Source organism: Bubalus bubalis, chromosome 3 (assembly GCF_019923935.1).
Source record: "Bubalus bubalis isolate 160015118507 breed Murrah chromosome 3, NDDB_SH_1, whole genome shotgun sequence".
Classification (NCBI taxonomy): domain Eukaryota; kingdom Metazoa; phylum Chordata; class Mammalia; order Artiodactyla; family Bovidae; genus Bubalus; species Bubalus bubalis.
In genome coordinates this window covers 164952723-164978995 of record NC_059159.1, presented here as the reverse complement: position 1 = coordinate 164978995, position 26273 = coordinate 164952723, and the positions used below count along the sequence as shown (strand labels likewise).

Below are 26273 nucleotides of genomic sequence, written 5' to 3'. Positions count from 1 at the left end.
GTCACACAGCTTTCTAGTGACAGAAGCAGGATTAATCAGGTCTGTCTGACTCCAATCCTTGGACTTTTTTAAAACATCATCTGGATGATTTCTGCTTTTTTTATTCCTAGAGAAAATAATAAAAACACTTGTTGAATGAATGAAGAAACACAAGACTGAATGACCGGAAGCTCCAAGAGATGGGGAACATGTGCATTTCCTTGTCGCCTACCGTATCCTTAGTATCTTGGCCGAACAGGCACATGCTCAACGCTAAAAACAGAAAACACGGAAATGCAAGAAAACAAAGAAATGGAGGGCCCATCTCTGCCACAGAGAAAGGTGCTTGGGCTCTGTTCAGCGCTGACCTTCAGCTCTCCTTGATGTGCCCCAGAAGGGCGGATGTGTTCACACTTGTCCTTTGAATGTAAAAAGTTTCCTGTTTTCAGCCACAAGAACAGAAATCATGAGGATAAAGGTCACGGCCTCACTATGAACCTGGAAGGGCCAAAAGAGAAAGAACCTACAGCAAAACCCCAGTTGCTGCAAGCCCCAGTATCGAGGCAGCTATATTTACTATTCCACCCGTGATCCAAATCTTCATGGCATCACCCTTGCCTTAATAACCCTCAGAATTATCCACTTCTGTCATGAATCACTGAAATATTTTAATAAATAGTCAAGTAGGAAAGATTAGATTAATAGATTAAAAACTATTAACCTATTAAACAACTCTTAACAGTCTAGAAATTCAAAATATCCTACAATGCATAAATATATCATTAGTCTGAATTAATTTTTAGGCACTTAATTTTCTTCAATGTATGGTTGTCAGTCAGCCACAACGCTGGGTAATACCGCAGCTCGGAAAGACAGTGTGAAGACTTAAATATTAAGAGTTAATTCCCTGGTTAATTTAAACTTAAAATAGAGAAGAGCAGGAGTCTTGAGCAACGGCTGTCAAGTCACAAACTCCAACATTTAGCAGGTGGGGCCCTCCGGGGAAAGCTGGAAGCTTCTTTCAAGGGAGTCATGGCACATGGAAGGTTGGCCCAGGTCAGTAATAAGAGTTGCTATTAACAGTATCTTACACAGAGGCGCTGACTGTGTTTTCCAATGGGTCAGTCCACGGTATGACACGTATCAGCTAGCAATGAGCACTGCTCTCTAAAAACCGGCCGTGCTATGACTCTCCCTACACAACTTTTGGGACTCTGCAGACTCAGGAATTCTCATGCACTTAGAATGCCCTCGACAGGCAGGTGGGGAAGGGGAGGCCACATAGGAGCCTATGCCCAGTGTCCTGTACCTTCCAGGGCACCCATGGTGTCCTACACAGACCCCAGGGAGCAGGTGACTCAACCTGAAGAGTGAGGCTATACCTAGGCTCTCACACTGGCTGTATAAACAGAGACTACACTCCTTCTCCCATCAATGTTACTTCCTATTGAGGTTGTGACTTAGCCTCGATCACTGATGCCCAACACCCCTGGCCATTCACCTTGGCATGAAATGTAAAGAGGCCTCCCGACAGGACCACACCCCTTCTCTACTGCCCACCTTGACAACTGATGCCGGGAGCTGCCCAGCTGCTTAGAAAGCTCTGCCATCCCTCCACCGTGCTTGCCCCATCCTGGCACTACATCTGGCCTCCACCCCTCTGCTCTCCATCCACCAGATCAGCTGATGACCTTGTCTGGGATCTGGAATGCACAGCCAGCTCCATCCATGCGCCCTACTATGAACACCCAAGCCTGGCCCCTCACTGTCCAGAGGTGTGCTGCCCCCGGATACACAAACGAGACTCCTCAATACACAATCCAGTCTCCCCAAGGGGTTTGAAGATGATAAACTAGGTGTGCGGGCTGTTGCCAAGCTTCCTAACCTGCACACACGTCTCTTTCCTGATGTGTAAGCACTAACCTCGAAGGGTTTAGAAGATTAAAGCACAGAGATGTTCATAAGGCACCCAGCACGGCACCAGACACCTAGTGGAGCTCAGTAACTCTTAGTTCTCTTCTGTCTCTACCAAGTGCTTGTCAGGCAAAACATGAAAAGTGTGGTCCAACTGTGGAAAAGAGGAACTCTTAGGTCACAGGTGGAGAACTCATAAATGAAGGCAGGAGAGGAATGCTTAGCTCCTGTGAAAACCAAAGGAATGGAGGGTAGGGGCCCCTGCATACATCTGCAGTGAAGAGGAGGGAGGGGTGGGCACACACGTGGACAGGCTCACCGCAGGATGGGAAGGTGGTGTGATCAAGGTGGTGGGTGTGATGCACCCACGCTCTTAACCATCGTGGTTTGCGTGAAACCTGGAGGAGGCGGAAGCCGAGGGTGAGGAGAACGATATAAACAGGGAGGCTGTGGATATTTCCAGGGTTGCTTTCTCAGATTGAGGGCTTTTGTCATTCAAGGGTTCGAGGGACTTCCCTGGCGATCCAGGGGCTTAGACTCCGTACTCCCAATGCAGGAGCCCGGGTTCGGTCCCTGGTCAGGGAACTAGATCCCAATTGCCACAACTAAGACCTGGCACCATCAAATAAATTTTAAAACAGGGGGAGTTTTTGAGAAGCAACCCAGTCATATCATCCTGGTTCCATTCTCAAGACTGAGTTTCTTCAGGACAAGACAAGACTTCCAGATGCTCTGTACTGGCAACTGCAGCTTCATGGGAACTTTCTTAAATATGCTTAAGGAGCACAGATGGGAAACTCGAGCTGGGTGGTTAGACAAAGTCCGGGTTCCCAAGAGACCCCAATCACTTCCCATTGCTGGACCACCCCAAGCTTGAGAACCACAGGGCCATTTGGAAAAAGGATTCACCATTTTTGATATATATGACTTGCAGTTTGCATTTCTGTGGCCATCTCCAGAGGACAATCCTAAGGATGTCTGAATTTTCCAGCATCTGCCTTATTTGTGCAGTTAGTAACTGATTAAGCAGAGTAAACTCTGCCCACCAGGAAAAGCAAGGAGCCCCTTGGAGGAAGTAGATGAACCCTTACAGCCAGCCTGCAATTTATGACTTTTATAGCCAAACCCTGGTCCCAAGTTTGGTAGGGTGAGAACATACATTTCTGGAAATCAAATGAGTTCCAATTACAGGAACAGAAAACTTCAGTCAAGATTGAAAAGTGAAAGTGAAGTCACTCAGTCATGTCTGACTCTTTGCGACCCCACGGACTGTAGCCGACCAGGCTCCTCTGTCCATGGGATTCTCCAGGCAAGGATTCTGGAGTGGGTTGCCATTTCCTTCTCCAGGGAATCTTCCCCACCCAGGGATCGAACCTGGGTCTCCCGCATTGCAGACAGACGCTTTACCATCTGAGCCACCAGGGAAGCCCCCAAGATGAAGACGGCGCTTGACTAAAACATACCCAGAGCTGGTTCTCATATAATTCATTCTGCTAATACCATCCTGGTCACTGACCAGCATCACGCCTACTGGTACTATGGAATTTTGTGCAAATAAGGTTAATTTGTTCAGGGCTACTTTAATTTTCCTGCTGAAAGCCAAAAATGCTAAACAAAAAGAAGCTATTATTTGAAAACAATTACACAGCCATACACATGTGGTTATGAGATTTAACTGTCCATCGAGGGGGAAACCTTGGCTTAAAGGACAAGACTCAGCGAGGCCCAAAGCCATCTGATTATTTGGTTGACCATGAACAAGTCTAGTTCTCAGGCCCTGTGAGAAGGAGAGATGCCAACTGGTGCCTCAGAGGGACCCCGGGAGGGTCACTTGAGATGTGCAAACTGCAGGACACAGGAAGTGAATCGTGGAGGGTCCTCAAACACAAGTTCCACCCCCCTAGTTATCCCCACCTCCAGGCTCCCTCTGATGTCCAGGCTCTATGAGAAGTCAACTGCCACCCACTGTCCCCTCCTCCTGGGAATGGAATCCAGCACTGCAGTTACGGTAGCAATAAAAACAAGCGTTTACCGAACATCTGCTACAGACCAGGCGCTGGGCTCAGGGTATAGTACCACTTACAAAAAAATTATTTGCCTGTGCCAGGGCTTTCTTGCGGCATACAGGATCTTTTTGTCTTTTTAAGTTGTGGCATGCAGCATCTTTTAGCTGTGGCATGTGGGATCTGTTCCCCTGACCAGGGATCAAACTCAGGCCCCCTGCATTAGGAGCATGGAGTCTTAGCCACTGGACCACCAGGGAAGTCCCTACATATCATCATTAGTAATCCTCACCCACACCACTATGAGGGCAGTATGAATATAACCCCCCATTTTACAGATGAGGACACTGAGGTCACGTAACTAGCCTAAGGTCATACAACCAGACAGTAGGTGGTGCCAGGATCTGAACCCAGGCAGTGTGGGCTCAGAGAGGGGGTGAGTGAGATGCCCCACAGACCAGGCATGCCAAGTGGGAGCCACAGGGACCATCCTGTTCCACTCTGGGGCTCTCCCAGGACCAAGCAGAAGGCTGTACATTTTGAATGCAGGACTCACAAAATGCTTTGCTGAAACAAATTCCTCAGGCCTGAAAAACACGGCCTTTCAGAAACTCCCCTCCAAGCCTACTGTCTAAGGTCCTGCCTGTCCTGAGCTTTTGGCAGTACCTCTTTAACATCTTGCCCCTTGCAGTTTATTCTTCTGGCAGACAGAATGATCCTTTTAAAACCAAATCATGTCACTCCTCTGCTCAAAACCCCCAATGGTTCCCCGTTTCACACAGGGTAAAGGCCAAAGTCCTGACAAAAGTCTCCAAGGCCCTGTGAGCCATATCAGTCTCCCTGTGGTTGCTCCAACACATTATGCACACTCCTGCCCCAGGGCCTTTGCACCTACTGTCCTCTCTGCCTAGAATGCACTTCCCCAAATGACTGTTTGACTCAGTCCCTCATTTCCTTCAAATCTCTGCTCAAATGTCACCTTATTGTTGATGCAATACTCCTTCTGACTTTCCCAATCTCCCTCTCTGCCCTTCCCCCAAAGCACTTCTTACCATATGACAGGCGATGTAGTTTCAGTATTTATGTCTCCTCCATTCCCACAAGAATGTGAGCTCCACAAGACCAGGGATTTCTGTTTTGTTCGCCACTGTATTTACAGCACTAAGGTCAGACCCTAGCACTTAGCAGGCACTCAGTAAGTGTTTGTGGAATGAATGAATGAGCCTTGGTCTTATCACCTTCTCCTCCACCCCAGTCTCCCTGTCTATACGGCCTGGATCACTTGTTAGGCAACTGGTACACATGGCAAACAAACGAGTCCCTCACCACCTCTATCCCTGGCCTGCCTTATCTCCAGATGAAAGGGCTGGACCAGATTATCGATAAAGTCCTTCCAACACTAAAAACCTTCAACTGACAAAAAAAAAAGGGGGGGCCCTAATTCTTCATTACAGCAAGGCTGAAGCTACATTTATTTGACTATGAAAACTCCATTCAGAATGTTAGAATTTTCTACAGTTAAGGCCCCATAGCCCTCCACGTCTCTTAGAAAAAATGAGGTTTAAATGCATTGGGCTACGTGATCTGTAACCTGCACACCAGGTTAGCATTAACCTCAAGTGCTGAGATCACTGGTCTTGTAAAACCGACCCAGGCTGGGTTACAGGGAAGTAAACCAAAGCACTGGCAGTCGTCTCCTAGGATCAGAAACACCACCTCTCCTTGTCCCCCTCAATTTAACACTAATTCCTTAGCAGCCCATGCTGTTGCTTTTGGGGTTTAGCCAGAGGCCCTCTGGAGAAGGAACAACATGAGGTGTTCTGGGCCAAAAGGAAGGCGCTGGGACGAAAGCAGACCCTGGTGTGATAACACAGCGTGCATGGCACAGCTTGGAGCGGAGGTCAGAGAGTCACAGGTCCTTCAAGGTTAGTCCCAACCAGGACCATCCAGCCTCACTCTTGACTTCGGGGAGCCTCGGGCTTTAGTCTCTCCATCTGAAGCCAGGACTGCATGAGTCTAATGCTCCACAAAGCATCCAAGACTCTTAACCCCACCTGGCCAATCTAACCCAATATCTGGGCTCAGTCATTCCTGACTATCTTTGTAACCCCATGGACTGTACCCCACCAGGCTCCTCTGTCCAAGAGTCAAATTCACCAGCGGCATCAGCTTAGGGCTATGTTAATGTTCTCTGGACGTTTAATGCAGAACTCACTTCTCACACTGATTGCTGGGTCACTCAACAATAACACTGCTCTGGTCTTTCAAAGATGCTGTATTAGCTTTAATGACAGAATCAATATAAACTCCTTCTGAGGCCCCGCCTTCTGGACAAGACCCCAGCCGACGGCCCAGCCCTGGTCCCCTCACAGGCTCCTCTAAACTCGGTAAACTGATCACTTCCTACAGCAGCAGGAGGGCATGGTGGTGAGGCATCTGCGTCAGAAGAGTCAGACCCGGGTAGGCACCCTGGCTGTGCTGCTCACTTCCAACTGTGTACATACCTCTCCAGGCCTCAGCAGCTTCGGTAGTAAAGTGGGAATAATAAGATCATCCTTCACAGAACTGTGATAAAGATTATGGGCTGTGCTATGTTTAGTTGCTCAGTCGTGTCTGAGTCTTTGCAACCCCATGGACTATAGCCCGCCAGGTTCCTCTGTCCATGGGATTCTCCAGTCGAGAACACTGGAGTGGACAGCCATTCCCTCTTCCAGGGGATCTTCCCGACCCAGGGATCAAACGCAGGTCTCCCTCATTGCAGGCAGATTCTTTACCCTCTGAGCCACCAGGGAAGCCCAAGAATACTGGAGTGGGTATAGACTATCTCTTCTCCAGGAGATCTTCCCAAACCAGGAATCGAGCCACAGGGTCTCCTGCATTGCATGCAGATTCTTTACAAGCTGAGCTACCAGGGAAGCCTCATAAAGACTATATTGTTTAATAAATGTAAATCACTTAGCTCAGAGCCTGACTAAATGGTAGTTATTTTTAGAATTTTTTTCTCTGCATCGCAAGTCATGCAGTAAGGTCTGGGCTGACTCTTTCTGGTATATACTCTGGCACTGTGGTAGTAACAGGGGGCTCCATCACTAAGTGTATGCAGATATAGGCTAATCAGGGAGAGCAAACAGATGGCACACAGGCCACCTCCCACCTCCCCTGACCAGGCCAGGCATCTCTAGCTGATCTCAGCACTGTTCTCCCTGTCACTTCAGCCTTGGGCCGATAAGACACAATATAGAGCTTCAGGTGCCTGTTAGCACTGTGGGGAAACCCATCTGCTGTTCTTGGGTCACTAGGCAGAGATGGTGGCCTGGGAGAGATTCGTGCATTAGAGAGTGAGGGCAAGGGCCACACACACACACACAAGCGATGAGGAAAGAAGGGAAATGTGTTCGCTGCTGCAGACCCAGCACTTTGAATAGTGCCTGCCATGAAGCAGGTGCCCAAATGTCTGTTGGATGGATAAATTAGCATCTAATCCATCTGAGTCCATAGCACAGAGTACTGGGTCTAACCTAGCAGGTGTTCAATGAACAAGACAGGGCGGTGGGGGCAGCTGGCTAGACCCTCACTTGAGTACAGCATCAATAAGTGGACAGAGCACCAGCTTAGGGAGGGCCAAGGCCTGATACTGCCACTCACTCAGCACATGACCCTGAGCGGGGTCTTCTCTCCCCATGAGTTCAGTGAAGGGAGTGACTAGACAAAGCCCAAGGCCCCTTTCAGTCCTGACATTCAGATCTAGGAAGCATTTCCAGGCACTGGCAGTCTAGGGACTCGCGCTACCCCACAAGCCACAGCCTCATACACTGTAGTTACACTAGATTCTCATGTCAGGGGCCCAGGAGAGAAATACAAGGGCGCTGGGCAGCCACTGGCTACATGAGTCACTGTCTGGATTTCCAAGCCCAAGCTCGACTGTTCAGCCCTTCAATCTAGCCCACACTCCCTGCCCCTACACTATCCCAGCTTCTCCCACCTCATTCAGGGTACCCATCCCATAAACACTCACTGAGTGCTGGCTGGGGATCAGCCCAGGGCACTGAACAAGACAGAAGTGGCCTCTGGAGCTGGCACTTGAGAAGCAGAGAAAAGCACACAAATACGAGGAGTAAGTGAAGAGCGTAAACAGGCCACAAGCGACACAGGCCACAGGTGGGGCTGGAGGGGCTCAGAGAAGGCGTCTCAGAGGGGAGGATGGGGTTGAGACCTAGAGGGTGAAAGGGTCATGGAAAGACTGGGGAAAAGAACATCCCAGGCAAAGGAACAGCAGTTGCAAAGACTCTCAGGCCAGGAGCCGGCACACTCTGGCCACTCGCGTATTTCCGTATCATCTGTGGCTGTTTCTGGATTATGCTGGCAGACGCGCCACAGTGACCTATGGCCTGTGGAGTGTGAAGGACTATCTGACCCTTTATAGGTAAAGATGGGCAACCCCTGGTTTACAGAGTTAGAGGGTCAGGGTAGCTCAAACAGACCAAGCAAGGAGGAGACGTACGAGAAGACCGGGGAGGTGGGTGGAAGCCAGGCCATGCTGGCTTGGGTGGGTTACACTGATCTCCAGCCTGGTGTCAGTGCCTCCTTTCGAGCCGTCTCCAATCCATCCTGCAAATGGGGGCCAGGGTGATCTCCCTGAAACACAGAGCTGAGCACCCTCCCCTTCTGCTCCCATGGTTTCCCAAAGCACATTACAAGGAACACTAGCTCCATGGGACAGACTTCAATAAAAGCATGCCACAGTTAAGTAAGTTTGAGAAACATGTCATTCTCCTCTCTCTCTCTCCGATGCTCTCAAGCAAGCACCCTAGCACGTGAAATGCTTTGGAAAGTTCCACAGCAAAGAAATCTGCAGACTTTGACTCGTCAAATTATTTGGCCAAAGAACCCTTCCCCCCACCCCATAAAAATCTATTAACATTTAAAGAACCAGTGTTCCATGAGCTGAAGGGCATACTCCTGTGCTTGGCACACCCAGCTCCAGTAGGTAATCCTAGAGCCTGTCCTACATTTTGTGGATGTGGCCTGGGAAGCCTTCTCTCTAGGCTGTCCTTTGCCTTCTTCTTGCCATCAATGCCCTAAATAAAGGTCATCTGGCCACTCCAGCTGCTCTATCCAACGGAACAGCACCAACGTTTATAGCAAGTGAGTGTCTGCCAGCACCCCTGGTGGTAGACGTCTACTCCACAGGCCTGTCCAGGGTTGCTTTCCCCCTGTCTTCAGTCACAACATTCCCGCTCTCCTTTGGGGACCACCCTTCCGCCATCCCTTGCCAGCTCCAAGGGTGAGGTCTGGCTAAGCAGAATATTCCACCCTCCTGATTTGGAGGGACAGGGTTAGGGGAGGAGCACAGGACCGAAGTCAGGCCAATGAATTCCAGACTAGCCTGGGCACCCTTGGAGTTCACGATGAGGCAGTCGAGATGGGATTCAACCCCAGGTCCTCCTGCCCAGTCTTGCACTTCACCCCCAAGTCTCCGCTAACTTGAGCAGCCAAGGCCAGTTCAGCACTGAGTCGTCCTTAGATTCCAGTCACAGGTGCCCACAGAGGGCACCAGGAGGGCTGGGAAGTGCTACTCACAGCTCCATGTCCTCCAGGGAAGTATGGCTACTTCTCAGCAAAGGGGGCTGGCCTGGACCATCCATTCTTTCAGGTGGTAGGTGATGACCAGACAGAGGTGGTTGTTAGCCAAGCGACCAGGGATGAAGGAAAGGGGAGCGCGGCGAGGGGCAAGGGGGGGGGGCATACCTGTTTGCCGCGCTTTTCCTTCCAGCTGCACTGGCTCCGTCAGCCTGCAAAGGAAATCCAGAACACCTACATCAGCCAAGAGGAAGACACAGAGGCTACCCACCGTACCCTACCAGGCTCCCGCTCAAACACCTGCTTTCAGAGGGGTGAGCGGGCCACCACCCCTGCTCCATTCCTCCAGGCTGGAAAAATCTGCCCCCAGTGGCAAGAGGAGGTCAGGACAGCCATCCCCCGACCCCACCCTCCACCACCAATCTGCTTGGCCCTTTAAATCCAGCCGAACACCCACTGCCAACATAAACCCAGCAACCACAGAGCTCCTGGGACTCGGTGAAAAGTAAGTAACCAGCTAAATCTGAGATTGAATTGCACCATTTTTATTTTCAGCTGGGATTTCCAATAAAACAGTAGCCGCAGATTTATTCCTACCAACTGGAGGGGGAAAATCCTATTATGTTAAAACAGGCTGTCCCCCAACCCTGCAAGCACAGGGAGGCAAGAGAATGCTGGTTTGTAATCGCTTTTATTTGGGGGGTGGGAGGTGGGGAGATAAGGCTAACCAAATGAAATCTTCAGAAATCATGAAATTCTGGTTCAGACAGAGAGACTGAGGCCCTAAAAGAGAAGGGAGTTGCCTGAAGTCTCATGAGGAGTGAGTGACAAATACCCAGCGATCCCAGTGACACCCAGGCCCATGCTGGGGAGACCTCAATGCTAAGGCCATGGACATGGGAAAAACTAAGGCCATGGGTTCTCCAACACCCCCAGTTGGAGATGCATGGCCCAGCTTTGGGGGAACATTTATGATAATAGTAACCACAGCTGGAATAATGCAAGTTCAAAACTCAAGTGCACATGTGTTTCCAAATTCAGAATCTTTCCAGTTTTAGAATGGTTATGTGTTGCATGTGTTCTATATTTTGCAACAACCCTGGAAGGCCTGGGGAGCACCCGGTGCTCAGGCAGGTTGGTATTTCTGCAGTGAAACATATGCAGTCAGCACATGGGTGACATGAAGCCGGCACCCAGCCTCTCCCCCTTCTGGTCAAGTTCTGTCACCTCACCAGTTAGAAAACATCTTTTCATTTCCAAGCTTTTTGACATTCAGGGTTGCAAATAAAGGACTGAGGACTTAAAAACAGCAGCAGCTACCTGTTAATCAGTGCCTCTGAGAAGCTGCAAACTGGCAAAACCAGATGGTGGACTTTGATTTAAACAGTCAATATATAAAAATAAAGGGATTTCATCCCCCCCAAAGCCAGATGTTCAGCTTCTAAAAGCAGCATGCAGTCCCACGTGACCAATCAGCTTGAGTGGACATACCTGGTTAGCCACAGTCCCCACCACCCCCTCTTGTCTACTTCCCCACCCAGTCCCCTGTGGGTACCAAGACTCACTCCCCCAGCCAACTTCCCACCCAGCACTAACGTGTGGGCACTGAATGCCTCTCATTTAATCCTCTGGACAGGTTCCCCAACACACATACACAGTCTCCCCATTTTATAGGTGAGGCACCGAGGGTCAAAGAATTTAAGTCATTTATCCAACATTCCTTGTGGCTCAGCTAGTAAAGAATCTGCCTACAATGTGGGAGACCAGGATTCAATCCCTTGGTTGGGAAGATCCCCTAGAGAATGGAAAGGCTACCCACTCCAGTATTCTGGACTGGAGAATTCCATGGACTTTATATAGTCCATGGGGTTGCAAAGAGTCAGACACAACTGAATGACTCTGACTTTCACTTTCATCCAATACCCCACAGCTACAAGCCCAGGTGTGGGTCATTCCAATGCCCACCTTCCTCGGCTCTGGAATATTTTATCTCCCTCCAACACTCAAGAGAGCCAACCGGGAAATGGGGTGAGTGTACACAGCCCCCACTGCCCACAGGAAGGAAACGGACAGGTGAAGGGGGTCACAAACAAGGAGGCAGAAACACAAGGCTTGGCAGGGAGAAGCTAATGGGACACCAGTGTATTATTTCCATGGAAGAAACAAGAAAGCAGAAGATGGTTTGCAAATAATTTCACTGGGAGCAAAAGAACAGGATCAATTACAGCCTCTTTCCGACATCTTGCATTCCTCAAACTTGTAAGGAAAATGAATGCAAGGAGTTGTTTGAATGCTCATATCAGAAAAGGCGAAAGTGGTAGGGGTGGAAATTCTGCCCCCAGAGAGCTTGAACACAGTAAAACCTCCGGCGCACCTTTCAGACTCAACTACATGTGTATTTATAGAATTTCATACCCATCTTTAATGTTATATATATATTTTTTGTCCTTCTCCTTCACACATAATTTCACACAAAGTTGACCAGTTCAAGTGTTTTGAACATGCAACTGGGCAGAGAAATGAGTCTCTCTTTGGCACAGCTGCCCATCTCCATGTGCATTCCCATTTTCCCTTTTATTGTGTTCATGATATTTGAACTTCTCATCACTGGTACCTACATACATTTTCGTTTTCCACTCATTTTTATCAAACTAAGACGAAGTGCTAAAAATGTTCAAAGAGCTGTCCAAGCAAATCTTTCTGTAGAAGCCTAGATGGGATGGGATAACTGGAGGGAAGAGCGCATCCCTGCAGGGTGGGAAATGTCTGTTTATTGGCAGATATGAGAAGCAGATATGGAAAGGTGATAGAGATGGACCATGGACCACAAGTGAGAGATGCTCAAGAGAGCGTATGTCAATACCACAGCCTCTCTCAATCTCAGCCTTTGGGCCTGAGTCCAGACCCACCCGAAGCTCCAATACTTTGGCCACCTGATGTGAAGAGCAGACTCACTGCAAAAGACCCTGATGCTGGGAAAGACTGAAGGCAAGAGAAGAGAACAACAGAGGATGAAGTGGTTGGATGGCATCACCGACTCAATGGACATGAGTTTATACAAACTGTGGGGGATGGTGAAGGACAGGGAAGCCTGGTGTGCTGCAGTTCATGGGGTCACAAAGAGTCAGACATGACTTAGCAACTAAATTGAACCAAACTGAACCAGACTACTTTAATGGGGCAGCCTCTATGGGCCTCCCACCCCCACCAGCCACAGTGCTGAGGACACCGATTCTCAGTTGCCGAGATCCCTAAGGTGCCAGGCTGGCTTTGTCTGTGTCCTCACAAATATCTCAAAGCAAGTCTTACTGTTTGAATTAAGTTGATATTGCCATTTTCCTGGGCCCAAATGGTCTACTACCAGCAATTTCATTCAATTTGACCCAAACCACAAACTCACAGATTACCCAGTGTAATCTGATCTGATTCTCAATTTGAACCAAGTTTAAGAGCACAGGGCTTAGAGTCAGAGGGTATGAATTCAAGTCCTGGGTCTGCCATTTTTGAGCTGTACAATCCTTGGCAAGTCATCTGCACTCTCTAGGCCTCAGTTTCTTCATCTGCAAAATGGCAACATGCCAACACTAGGGTCTATTTGCTTGGGACTGGAGGGAGACTTAAACATGATAAATACGCTATATACATAAAACTACTTAGTGTGAGCCCAGCTGTAATAATAATAATAATCATTAACAACCCTAGATATAGCTATAAAGGGTACCATTTATTGGGCCCAAGAAACCGAGGCATAGAAAAACAGAGTGACTTGTATAAGAGTACAGAGCAGATGGGCAAGAGGCAGAATCAGTCCTGGACCAAGCCACATGTCTTCCCAGCCTGTCCAGGGGCCTGATCTGAATCCTCGGCTGCAAGACAGAAGGTCATAAGCATCTACCAGACCCCACAGCCCTAAGGCTTTCTCCAAAGGGCTGGTCAGAGTGACAGTGAATACAGTGATGCTGGTAAAGTACTAAACAGAGGCCAGGTACGTGGAGAAATGGAAACTCTACTGCTGATGCCACCACTGGACCATGTGCGCCTAAAGAGGCAGCTTCCGCCTGGCTCTGTCTGGGTCTCACCTTCAACCTTGGGCATGCTCTTTCCTTTCCCTGGACCTGAGGTTCTCATAGGTAAAAACAGGGACAGGAGGCACAAGAGTTCAATCAGATCATCGCACCTCCTTTCATCTCTGACGCTCTACGTGGAGTTGACGCAAACCTAACCAGACCTCTCAAGGGTAAATGAAATATGATGGGGGAGTGGGCTCACGAGAGACCTTCCTCCTCTTACGCAGGTGGGGGTAAAGGTACACAAACCCAGCCCCCCCAGCAGCTCCCCACAAGGGCACAGCCCCACCCACTCCTTACCACACCAGCTTCTTCTCAGGGCCTGGCCAAGGCTATTTTTGGTTTCATCCGACCCTCCTCTTCCCTCCCAAATGAACGTTGAGTTGTTCTTTTCCATTCTCTTATTAAGGATTTTCTTGGAAAGAAAATATTATTCCTAACCCAGAAATTTTATTTCTAAATTTGTGCAAATGTAAGTTGTAAGACATTAGCTGCATTTCACATTTTGTGCAAATGGCAGAAACAGGCAATTCGTGTGCTACGGGATGGGGGCTGGCCAACGATTTCGATAAAATAAACCCTTTTTTAATTTAAATGCTAATGCACTGAATTAAAATTTAATAACTGAGGAAATTGAAAAGCCGAGCAGGAATATTGGAAATAAATCCAAGCAGAAACAGCTGAAATTAAAAATTCTAGAGAGTGGGAGGATAGCAGCTAAGCTGTCTTATATGATTACATTTTTTTTTTTTTTTTTTTTCAGAATGAAGCAAAAAAAAAAAAAATCCTATCTCTCGCTGGCTCCAGGGCAGTAAATCCACAGTGCTGTGATTTATTGCTCAATTTTCCTGAGGGAAAAAGGCTTTCTTTCATGCTGAAATATTTCATAAATTTCAAGCCAGCATAAATTCTTAATTTAAAAGTTATGGAGGTCACATTTAGTGCACTGGTACGGTTCCAAAATCTTAAAGGAATAGCAGCAACCGAAAAAAAAAAAAAGCAAAAAGGAGGGGTTGAATTTGCTCCTTTTTTTTTTTCCTTTTTTCCATTTTGGTTTTAATTCATGAGTTGAAATTTCATTATTAAAGATTCTTCCTGGATGGATGGAACCCAAGCAAGCACGTGGGGAACTGGTGTGTGTTTGGAAATCTGCTGCAAAAGATGAAGAGATAAAGATTTAATTCAATTATAAAAAGGCATTTTTTTTTAAAGCCACTTGAGGAATTTCTGGTAAAAATTTCCTCCCTTCATTGCCCAGGAAGGGGTGAGAGTGGGGGAGGGTGGCCAATGTAATTGCTTCTCTTAGATCGCCGATCTTTTGTGCACACTGATATATTCATTTGTTATACAGCTGTTCAGCGGCGGAAAGAATGCTGGGGCGCCCATAATTCTAAGCAAATCAATCAAAAATTAATGATTTGTCATGCTTGCACAATGGAGGAAAACAGCTCCTTGGGTCCTGGCTGCCTGATCTGGAAGAATGAAATGCCTTTCTGCGATAAGAGAGCAGAGCCAGAGGCTCAGGGGGGCCGAGGGGCCACTGGAAATGTGAGGGCTCGTGGCCCTGGAGCTCCGAGAAAATGGAGTGGGCATCTCCAAGATGGCGCGTCAGCGGTCAAGCCCAGGACAGACCTGAGACAGCACATTTCCGTGGTGGTATAATTAAGATCTTGCCTTTTCCCTCCCCCACTGCAACTCGAAAATTGCTTCCTCCCTGGAGACTTAAATGACTCCCCATCCCCCCAGCAGATCTGATTAGTCCTGTTCATTGTTCTCCCAACACGGCTAACACACGACCACCAGTGCCTTTCGCCAGCTCTACGGGACGGGGACCACCATTCCCGGAGAGCCTGTGCTGCCCCAGACCCCTCCTGGATAAAGACCACATCCCACATGTGGTTGTGTCTCTAGCAACCAGCTAAGGGCTTGGCACAAGCCAAATATTCAGCAAATATGGTTGAATCCATTAATTACTATTTCTCAGGTAATACAGATCAGCTGGTAAAGAACCCACCCGCAATGCCAGAGACCTGGGTTCGATCCCTGGGTTGGGAAGATCCCCTGGAGAAGGGAAAGGCTAACCACTCCAGTATTCTGGCCTGGAGAATTCCATGGACTATACAGTCCATGGGGTGGCAAAGAGTCGGACACGACTGAGTAACTTTCACTTTCACTTTCTCTGATACTGAGGTTGCTTCAATGAATGATAAATTGCACTGGCAATTATACATGGGTCTTGCCTGGAAAATCCCATGGACGGAGGAGCCTGGTGGGCTGCAGTCCATTGGGTCTCTAAGAGTTGGACACAACTGAGCGACTTCACTTTCACTTTTCACTTTCATGCATTGGAGAAGGCAATGGCAACCCACTCCAGTGTTCTTGCCTGGAAAATCCCAGGGACGGAGGAGCCTGGTGGGCTGCCTCTATGGGGTTGCACAGAGTCGGACACAACTGATGTGACTTAGCAGCAGCAGCAAGCTATGACAATAGATCTTAAATAATCCTTTATTCACTCAACACATATTTCTTGAAAGCCTACTATGTGTCACGTACAATGCTCAGCTTTGGATGGACAACCTCAAACCCACTGGTGGACAATTCCATACCCTCAGTGTTCACTGCTTCTTAGCTTCCTTCCATCCTTGGAAGGGAAGAGTGGACACGAATCTGGGGGAGGAAGGGACGCCCCCTGATTGTTCAAATCCTTCTGAAGTCTCATCTTTCTTACTAAGTCACGTGACTGTTATATTCACAAGCACCAAATGCATATTGGTCCAAAATATGTCTGTGTACTTTAGTTTGCACATAAAAATTGTTTTAAATTACCAACTGGTACAACTGACCCTGCAGGAAGAAGCTCAGCCTCAGCAGTGAGTGAAATCAAGTGCGCTTGACCTGGAGGCCTGCAGGAGGCACCAAACCTTTGAGAAGAACCTACCAGAGCCTCAGGACCTGCCCAGAGGATGACTCTATGTCCCCTACAATTTACTGAGGACAGGAGGACAAGTGGGTCTGAAACAACTCAAGCCCCATTTACATATCTCTTTCCTTTCCAACCACCAATGGATCCCTCAAATCTAACTTGAACTTTTGTCCCAGTGAGTCACATGACTCAAGTCAGGAGAAAGGTGTTTGCTCACCTCACAAGTATTTACTGAGCTCCTTCTATGTTCCAGACACTGTTCTAGGCAAATATGGTTGAATCTGTTATTATTTCCCTGCCTCACGGTGATCACAATCAAGTATGTGTGGTAGTTACTCAGTCGTGTCTGACTCTTTGCAACTCTATAGACTGTAGCCGACCAGGCTTCTCTGTCCATGGGATTATCCAGGCAAGAATACTGGAGGATCTTCCCAACCCAGATATCGAACCTACATTTCTTGCCCTCCTGTACTGGCAGGCAGATTCTTAACCACTAGCGCCACCTGGGAAGCCCCATACTCTAGAGTGTGTGTGTGTGTGTGTGTGTGTGTGTGTGCATGCTAAGTGGCTTCAGTCATGTCAGACTCTCTACAACCCTATGGACTGTAGCCTGCCAGGCTCCTCTGTCCATGGGATTTTCCAGGCAAGAATACTGGAGTGGGTTGCCATGCCCTCCTCCAGGGGATCTTCCTGACCCAGGGATCAAAGCTGTATCTCCTGTGACTCCAGCATTGCAAGTGGATTCTTCAACGCTGAGCCACCGGGGAAGCCCATACTCACGTATAATCAAGTGTAATTACACTAAAGGGGAGGGGGGTAATCAGAATGCTGGGCCAAGGGAAGAGCTGTGGGCTGCAATTTGAAGTAAGTGGATCAGAGTAGGTGTCACTGGGAAAACAATGGAAGGTGAGGGGGTTGGCCACGCGGTGACTGGGAAAAGAGGAATGGCCAGTGGGAAGACCAAAGGGCAGGTGTGTGCGTGGTGTACTCAATGCACAGACAGGATGCCAGTGTGTCTAGGGCAGATCAAGCGAGGATGAGAGAAGGTCAGCTGTGTAGAGCCTCACAGCCACTGAAGGCTTTGGCTTTTACTCCGCGGAGCCACTGGAAGGTTTGGGCAGAGTCATATAATTTGACTTCCATTTTTTAAAAAATCACTGTGGTTGCTCTATTGAGAACAGACCACGGGGCAAGGATGGAGGCAGGCGGGAGGTTCAAGGATGGAGGCAGGCAGGAGGTTGGTAAGGAGGTTACTGTAACAATCCAGGTAATAGATGAAGGTGGCTGGAACGAGGTTGTGGGAGCATGGGAACTGAGGAGGCATTCTCAGTTCTGAATATATGAAAAGGTAGAACCAACAGGACTTGCTGATAAACTGGATACAAGACATGAAAAAAAGGAAGAATCAGGAAAGATTTTAAAAATCTTGGACCAAGAAAAATGGAATTGCATTCGTCTGCTGATGAGAATATTAATCATCAGCCTATCACTTTACAGATTGTCCCATCGCACTGAATCCTCCAAATAACCCCATGAAGAAGACAATGCAGTTTATGCCCCTTTGACCAAGAATTAACCAAGCACCCAGGGGGGGCCAAGTGACTTGCCCAAGGTCACACAGCTGGCCCAAGGCTTGGGCAGGGCTCACACAGGTCTTCTCACCTAAGTCCATGGTCATTTCCTCTACATACTTGGCCCTTCATCTCTAGAACTGATGAATCAAGCCTGGTCCTAAACAATGTAGATGAACTATTTTCCTATCCAACCACTGGGCTCCAACTCAAACACAGGTAGTCCCCACTTTTACTCACGAGGTGTTCCTGAAAAACACCCATTAAGGGTGACTGTATCAGCGTTGAACAACAAGCTCTGCAAGTTAAAAGAGGATTCCATTCCCAGGGAACTAAATATGATATAAATTCCCTAATTAGACCCTGCTTCTTAGATCACAATCAGTGATATGTTTCTACCATGTGGTATGTGGTTTTATTTTCTATTTATTTTCCCAACTGAACACGGTTACTTAAAGCCACTAACTGAGTGCTTTAAGGATCCGAAGCTTGAGCGATGGAGTGGAGGCTGCTTGAGAAGACTCTGAGTTAAAAGAACTGAACCCAGGAGGCTGATACCATTTTTCAATAGATATTTATAGAGTTCAGACTACATGTGTGATTCTGAGCAAGGCCTTGGGGGGACTGACACTATGATGAATCAGACATGGCTCCTTACTCATTCACCAAAATACTACCCATTAAGTGCCTACTATGTGGTGGGTACCAAGATAATTACTGCAGACACAACAGCAACAAGAACAGTGGGGGAGGCAGACCGTGATTATTTACTTCACACTCTCAGTTTATAGTTATCAACTAGGAGACTTGCTCAGAAGAGAAAGGCTTGAGTTCCCTGAGTATCTTTGACAACAGGATCCACTGAGATGACAGAGTTGGGAAGGACTTTCCTGTGGGAAGGATGCTGAAACAGGGCAAAGAGCACTCCCATTCAATAGCGGGAATGCAAAATCTAATGCAAATGGCGTTAACACAAGCTGGGTGCCAGCGAGCCAGCAGAAGGGTGCCATCTGGCCCAGCTGGAAAGCCTGGGTCTCTGAATCTTGTGGGGCTACAGCCTTCTCTGAGGGCCTCCACTTCTGGAGGAAGGGACCAGCCCACTGACATGGCCAGGCTCACACAGGAAGCACCTGACCAGACCCCAGGCCAGAACCCAGAGGCTGAGGCAGGCAGGCCCCTCACTGACTGGCCAGATTTCCAACTATTAGAGAAATCCACAGGAAATGACTGATGTCTTTATTCCTCTAGGTTACCATGCATGTCTTTCTGCTCTTCCCCAAGCCCTTGCTATCTGAAAACATGTGTCAAGAATACATCAGGCTTCCTGGGAATGGAACCAGCACAGGCTGTCTCTGTTTTATGCAAGTTTCTCCTTCTCTCTGGTGGGCAGCCATGCAGACTGGAGCAGGGTCCTTTTACTGACTTCATCATATCCACCATCATCATCATCACCACCAGCATCACTGGCACCATCACTGGCATCACCACCACCAGCATCACCATCATCACCACCAGCATCACCATCATCGACTTTGTCCTTGCCACCAGCAGCTGGTAACTACTGAGCACCTGTAAACCAGGCTGAGGAGTTTCAGATTTACTCTAAGGCTCATAGGCTGCTCAGAAGGCACGTGCACCTCTGAAAGCAGCAACTGGTTACAGTACGGAGGCAGGGAGCCCAACACAGAGGCCACTGTCATCTTCCAGAGAAGAGATGATGATGCTCTGGGAACCGTGGTGGAAGAGAGAATGCTCCAAGACCTAGAGCTATTGGGAGTGACAAAGATCTCCTGAGATAGCATTTGGAAAGTGCCCAGGGTGGAGCCAGCATGCAGTAGTTGCTCAATAAATGAAGGTTTAAAAATAAATGCACCATTGCAGCTGCTGAGAAACTCTGTCAGCCGTGGACTGCGTGCAGACGACTGAGAGTAAAAGGTGAATCCACTTCCACCCCTGAGGCCTGACTCATGGGCCTCAGAAGAAGCAGGGAGTCCTGGTTCAGAGAGGACAGGCAACAGCCTCCCCTGGGCTGTCGTGTGGGACTCACCCCTAGACCACAAGCCTCATTCTCATCCCAGGGTGCTGGATGCCACCATATTGGGAACTCTCAGTCCCTACCTGGACCTAAAGGATCTAGAATAGTTCCTGGCTGCTTAATGAGTGTAAATTCTATTTGTTCAGCTGGGCTGGATCACAGAAAATTCTAAGGTTGCATCAAAAAGCATGAGGCTGTTCCTGGGGTCAGGCCCAGCAAGATTATTAGTTTTTGTTTTGGCTTTCTTACTTTTCATACTGAAATAATTTTTCATTTATAAGACAGTTGCAGAGAAACTACAAGGATTCAGTCTGTAAATGGGGCTGCTGGAGGGGGTGATACGCAGGGATTAAGACCAGTTCGGGGGCTGATGCCAGCACCCAGGGAGGGTCAGCTGAGACCTGAGCTAAGCAAGGTGAAGCCCAGTTTCCCTCCCCAGGCCCAGCAGTCAAAAAGCCCTCAGGCTCTAAGACTGAACCATGAAGAAGGGCCCCAGCAGCAGGGGTGTTGGACACTGGGAGTCAGGCAAGGGGGCGGGGGTGGGCACAAGCCCTGCCACTTGGTAGCTGCTGCACCCTGGCCAAGTGACTTGACCTCTCAGCGCCTCAGTGCTTTCTTCTGCAAAATGGGAGTGATACAAGTGGCCACCTCACAGGCTGTCGGGAGGACAAATGGAGCTCCTCAGCCTCACACTTAGAGCAAGGCCTTTACTCCGCAGAGCGTCAGCCTGGGTTATTAGTCCAGCATGAAGGGCCTCGAGGGGGATAGCACCAGCAGTCCCTAGTGTCCAGCATCTACTGAGCACCTGCTGTATGCCAGCCCGGGGTGCGGACATCACGTGCACCGTCTCATCTCCATGACCACCCCTGAGCGGTAGGGACCACGTTCACCCCCACAGCCCAGGCGAGGACCCAGAGTTTGCAGGGTGCTGGGACGGCTAGGAAGAGCCTCAGCCCAGCCTCCAATCCAGATGCTCCAATTTCAAGTTCACATTCCCAAACCCAGCGCCATGCTGCGCCAAGGCCCAGAGGGGTGACCGTGGTGAGTGACATTCCCCACCTTCAGGAGAGGACCCACTCCTCCAGGTACACAAATGCTCTCTGCTTGTTTTCTTTTGAAAAAAGAACTGCATCTCAGTTCTTTACCGTCACACAGTTAATCTCTCAATTTACAAAAGAGCGAGTCATGTGACTGGATTCCACAAAAATTCTCTCTCCAGGTTTATGATTTTACAGAAAACTCCAGGGAAAACCGCCTGGAGCGAGTTAAAACCAGATCAGCCATAAACTATGTCCTGGTACAGCCTCACCAAGCCAAGACTCAGATTACTCATTAAATACGTGATAAATATTCGCTTCAGATCAGCAGGAAGTTGGGGAGGGTGGGTAAAAAAAATTTTTTTTTTGCTTCATGGGGGGGAAAATCCATTATGAATACAGAGTGTGTCAAGCTTCAAATTAGTGAACCCAGAACTGGGGGATTCGGGGACAGAGTTTTTTAAGTCAACCCCGTTAAACCATGACCACCACCCTTAGGTATTTTTAAATAAGGCAGTAAGTAAGTGCTGCAGTTCATAGGGTCACAAACAGTCGAACATGACTTAGACTGAACAACAACAAAGTAAGTGGACCTCAAACCTCTCCAAGAGGACCAAGCAAAGGGCGTGGTGACGCGCGCATGCTCGGACAACCCTGAGGAAAGAGCAGTAGCCCTTTCCTCTGGAGAGGAAAGCCAGGAGACCCTGCCTCTGGCTGCTGGCAGAGGCAATGTCTGGCCTCCATCTGCCCACCCATCCAGTGAGGCTGCTGGACTCAGGACCTCTCAGACACCTTCCAACTCTGACATCTGGAGTCCGGCAGACCTGACTTCAAATTCTGCCTGGAACACTACGTAGCTCTGTGATCTGCCTCCAGTCACATCACGCCTCACAGCCTGTTTCTTCACATGTAAAAGAGAGAAAAATCCCCATGAACCACAGCTGCCGGGTATGTTAAAACATACAAAGTCTGTAACACTCTCAGCTGGTGCTAACAGTGCAGGGATCGGGATGCCGTCACTATGAGCCCACTGGTGGTGGTGGTGAGGAAGAGTAATACAGTAAAAAAATAAAACAACATATTTTGATGACTCCCAACAGGATTTACTAGGCTTGGAAGTTCCCAGCAGAGACTCTGGAGCCGGATATGCCTGGGTTCAAATCCTGACTCCACCGCTTACAAGCCATGTGACACTGGGTGAATCACTTAACCCTCTGGGACTCAGTTTTCTCACCTGTCCATACAGGAAATTTAATAGTGGTCACCTTGCAAGGCTACTTAGGACTAGATCACTTAGTATATTAAAGCTCTCAAAACAATGCCTGACAGGACTTGCCCAGTGGTACAGTGGATAAGAATCCGCCTGCCAATGCAGGAGGCATGGGTTCAATCCCGGGTCTGGGAAGATTCCACACTCAGTGGAGCAATTAAAGCCTGTGAGCCTCAACTAGTGAGCCCTGGTGCTGTAACTACTGAAGCCCATGAGCCTAGAGTCTGTGCTCCGCAACAAGAGAAGCCACAGAAGTGAAAAGCCCACGTACCACAACGAAGAATTGCCCCGGACACAACAACTAGAGAAAGCCCGCACGGAGCAACAAAGACCCAGTGCAACCAAAAATAAGTAAATATGCCTGACACATAGTGCTGTATAAGTATTAACTACAGAAATAATTAGCATTTATTAAAATATTTATCGTGTATTAAACGTTAGCTAAATAATGATCACTTATTAAAATTCGACCAAGTCTTCTGAGCATGAGTTTGCCAAGCTATAATCTAGAGAGTTCTGACCCATGAGCTCTGAGGACCCTCCCAGTTCTGAAACTTGTTTTGCCTCCAGCTGTCCTACCGCCTAGACTACATTCCACTCTGACCCGCTGGACCCCTGACACTGCTCCAAAAAGGCTTCCCTGACCACAGGGGCAATCTCCTACAGCACCCTGGGAACATCACCACTCCCTGCAGCCTTGCTCCCAAGCAAACTGCAAGTCCCATGAGGGTGGCTAGCGGCTGTGCAGCACACAGGAATGTAATCAAGGTCAGTCAACTGATTTAAGGGGTTTCCCTGGTGGCTCAGATGGTAAAGAATCTGCCCGCAATGCAGGAGACCCAGGTTTGATACCTGGGTCGGGAAGATCCTCGAAGAAGGGAATGGCTACCCACTCCAGTATTCTGGCCTGAAGAATTCTGTGGACAGAGGAGCCTGGCAGGCTACAGTCCTTGGGGGTCACAAAGAGTCGGACACGACTTTCAACTGATTTAAAGAATAAAGGAACTACACTAACAATACTTAGAGAACCATTATGGTGAATGGGGTCAAGGGGATCATCTAGTCCAAGAAAGGCAAACAGGCATTTTTGTTCAGCGCCAATTCTACACAATTAGTTGTGGCTGCCTGGGGCAATGTGTTGAGAAGGATTCTGGGGCCACACCAGTGCTCCTCTAGGAAGAGTGCTGTGATTGATTATTGATGTCTGTAGTGAGTGAGGTAAAGCTGGGGACAGTAGCATGCTTGCCCCCACAAATTTAGCCCAATACTCTTTTTTTACAGATAGAGAAAGAGAGGTCTCCTGGTCTCTAAAGCACCCTTTTTCCAGTCTTCACATTCTCATCTGCAAAAACATTCCTACATGAAGAAGGAACCATGGCCTTTTAAAGTCTGGAGTTAAAAAGAGACACCAAAGGAGAGAGAAGACCAGAGACAAACGAAATACACATTAAAAAACTATGCAAAACAGAAGGCTTACTTTGGTTGTGAAAGAGAAATAATTACAGAAGGGCAAAGTGGAAGCTCTATGAAAGATTTTTTATTTCTTTTTAAAGAAAGAAAAGTCTGGAACACATGCTCAAAGTAGAAATCTTACAAATTCCTATTGCAAAATAACTCCTGGTCAGCCAACCACAATCTCTATAAATATATCACAAGATCAACAGTCCAGGCAAATAGGGGGAGGGGGGAAATGACTGCACAAATTTAAAAAAAAATAAAAATAGTTCTTCTCACAGTTGGAAAGGAAGGAGTCGCCCATTACCCTCAAAATGAGAGGCCCATGAAGAAAACCATGGGCGCCTGCTGAGAAATCAAGACAGCCAAACTATTTTGAAATTATTCTACAATTCTGTTTTCTTTGCAGGGGAAAACAAAATCTGGTATCTTGAATTCATTAGGGCACCCATTATTTTACCATGGCTTCCATGGGATTATTCACAGTGGCAGCAACCAAAGGCTCCACGGGGTCTGATCTGGGTAGTACATTCTTCAGGGTCTGGGCCAGAAGAACAGAAGCCACTCTAGATCTTTAAAATGGAGGCAGTTTAATACAGGGATCTGAGGAGAGTAAGCTACTTCTTCCTTGATGGCTCAGGGGATAAAGAATCCACCTGCAATGCAGGAGACACAGGAAATGCAGGTTTGATCCCTGGGTTGGGAGATTCCCTGGAGTAGGAACTGGCAACTCACTCCAGTATTCTTGCCTGAAGAATCCCCATGGACAGAGGAGCTTGGCGGGCTACAGTCCAAAGGGTTGCAAAGAGTACATTTCAAAGGGTCGAAAAGAGTCAGACATGACTAAGCACACAAACTACTTCAACTGTGGGTAGAGAAGACATATGGGGGCTGAAAAGCAACTGAGGATTAGCATGTGGAGAGCAGTTGCTCCCCCTCTAGGCCTGGAGAGAGAGAGGAACACGCATTAACCAGAGTTGGGACAATTCAGTAGGCACCGCTCAATGGGAGTGGTTCAGAGAGGGAGGCGCTGGAACTACACAGAAAACACCAAGAGAGGCAGGGAATGAGTGGGGAGAAACACCCTGACTTCTACCTTCTTTCCATCTCCCAACATTCCTGCTGTGCATCCTTCCGGCTAAACCATTCAAAGGCCAGAGAGCAAGGATATCTGAGAAACGTGGCTTCTTGAAATTCACAGCACACAGAGGAACAAAAGGGATGCCCCTGAGGGCCAACCAACAGCTGATCAGTTCAGATGGGAAAACTCCTGGAGGGCTGAAACCACCTGATAGCAGGGTCCTGGCAGCCTAGCCCAGGGCCCACCTAGGTCCCGCTGCCCTGTTTAGACTGTAACTTCCTCACAGGCAACGACTATCTTCCCTTGACCTGCACTGTCTTCCACAATATCCAGCAGTCACAGCTCAGGGCTGAAAGGACCCTGGCGGTCTGAGAAACGGGAGCCCGGCCCTCCAGTCCTAGCGCCCCAACACAGGGGTGCTCGAATGGCCTTCCACATATTTTTGCTTCTGCCCGTTGCTGGGGAATCTACTACTGACAGGAAACGCACAAGGTGGAAGTCTGTGAGCACGTGTGCTAAGCCATTTCAGTCGTGTCTGACTCTCTGCAACCCTATGGACTGCAGCCCGTCAGGCTCCTCTGTCCATGGGATTCTCCAGGCAAGAGTACTGGAGTAGGGGTTGCCATGCCCTCCTCCAGGGGATCTTCCCAATCCAGGTTTCAAACCCACATTTCTTCTGTCTCCTGCATTGGCAGGCAGGTTCTTTACCACAAATGTCACCTGAAAAGCCAGCTGTCCTTAACGCCACTTGGAAGACCCAAGCACCCAGTGGGCACTCTAGAAGCATCTCCTGACCAGATCTAGAACACTGTGTTCCAAGGATCAGGAGTGGAGGCTCTGAGGTATCAAGTCTGATGCCAGCTGGGTGGGCTGCGAAGACCCCAGAACCGTCCATCTTCAAAGGCAACTCCAGATCCACACTGCAGTGGCCTGGTGGTGGTTTCTAAACCGTATCATAGGAGACAGGTGTGTTCCTGTCCCCGGGGGCACACACTCGACTCTGTGTCCCTCTTTGTCCCAGCTGCTGCTGAAGGCGTAGCTTCACACTACACCTTCCCTTTCACCGAAGGGTCCTTTTCCTAGGCTGACCTCGCTCCCCTGTTCTCTTATTGCCTGAGCCATTCAAATAGTATTGATCAACCAGCTGGTACACTCAGTCATCTTTTTATGGCCTGTCTTTCCAGCTGGACCATACATCTTCCCCGAACAGAGGCCATGCCTCTGGATTCCCCAGAGCCTACCACATAGCCCAACAGACAGAAAGCGTCTACATGGTATCCTTAAAGGGGAAAATGACCCAGCTTCCCCAAATCCTGAGCCTGGGGTGAGGCAGGAATAACATTTTCTATCAGTGACTC

General features: G+C 48.5%; 1 protein-coding gene across 20 annotated transcripts in view; it reads right to left on the bottom strand.

Moving 5' to 3' along the window:
- Positions 1-26273, bottom strand: part of ZNF618 (zinc finger protein 618) — a 204947-nt gene that overhangs the window by 83825 nt on the left and 94849 nt on the right. For 19 of the 20 annotated variants that reach the window (XM_025282288.3, XM_044940493.2, XM_044940490.2 and 16 more), the window contains one exon: positions 9645-9688. In XM_025282288.3, coding sequence (XP_025138073.2) covers positions 9645-9688 — 44 coding nt within the window. Of the gene's footprint in view, positions 1-9476; positions 9585-9644; positions 9689-26273 lie in introns of those variants that run through there. The other variant, XM_044940491.2, reaches the window with a different exon arrangement.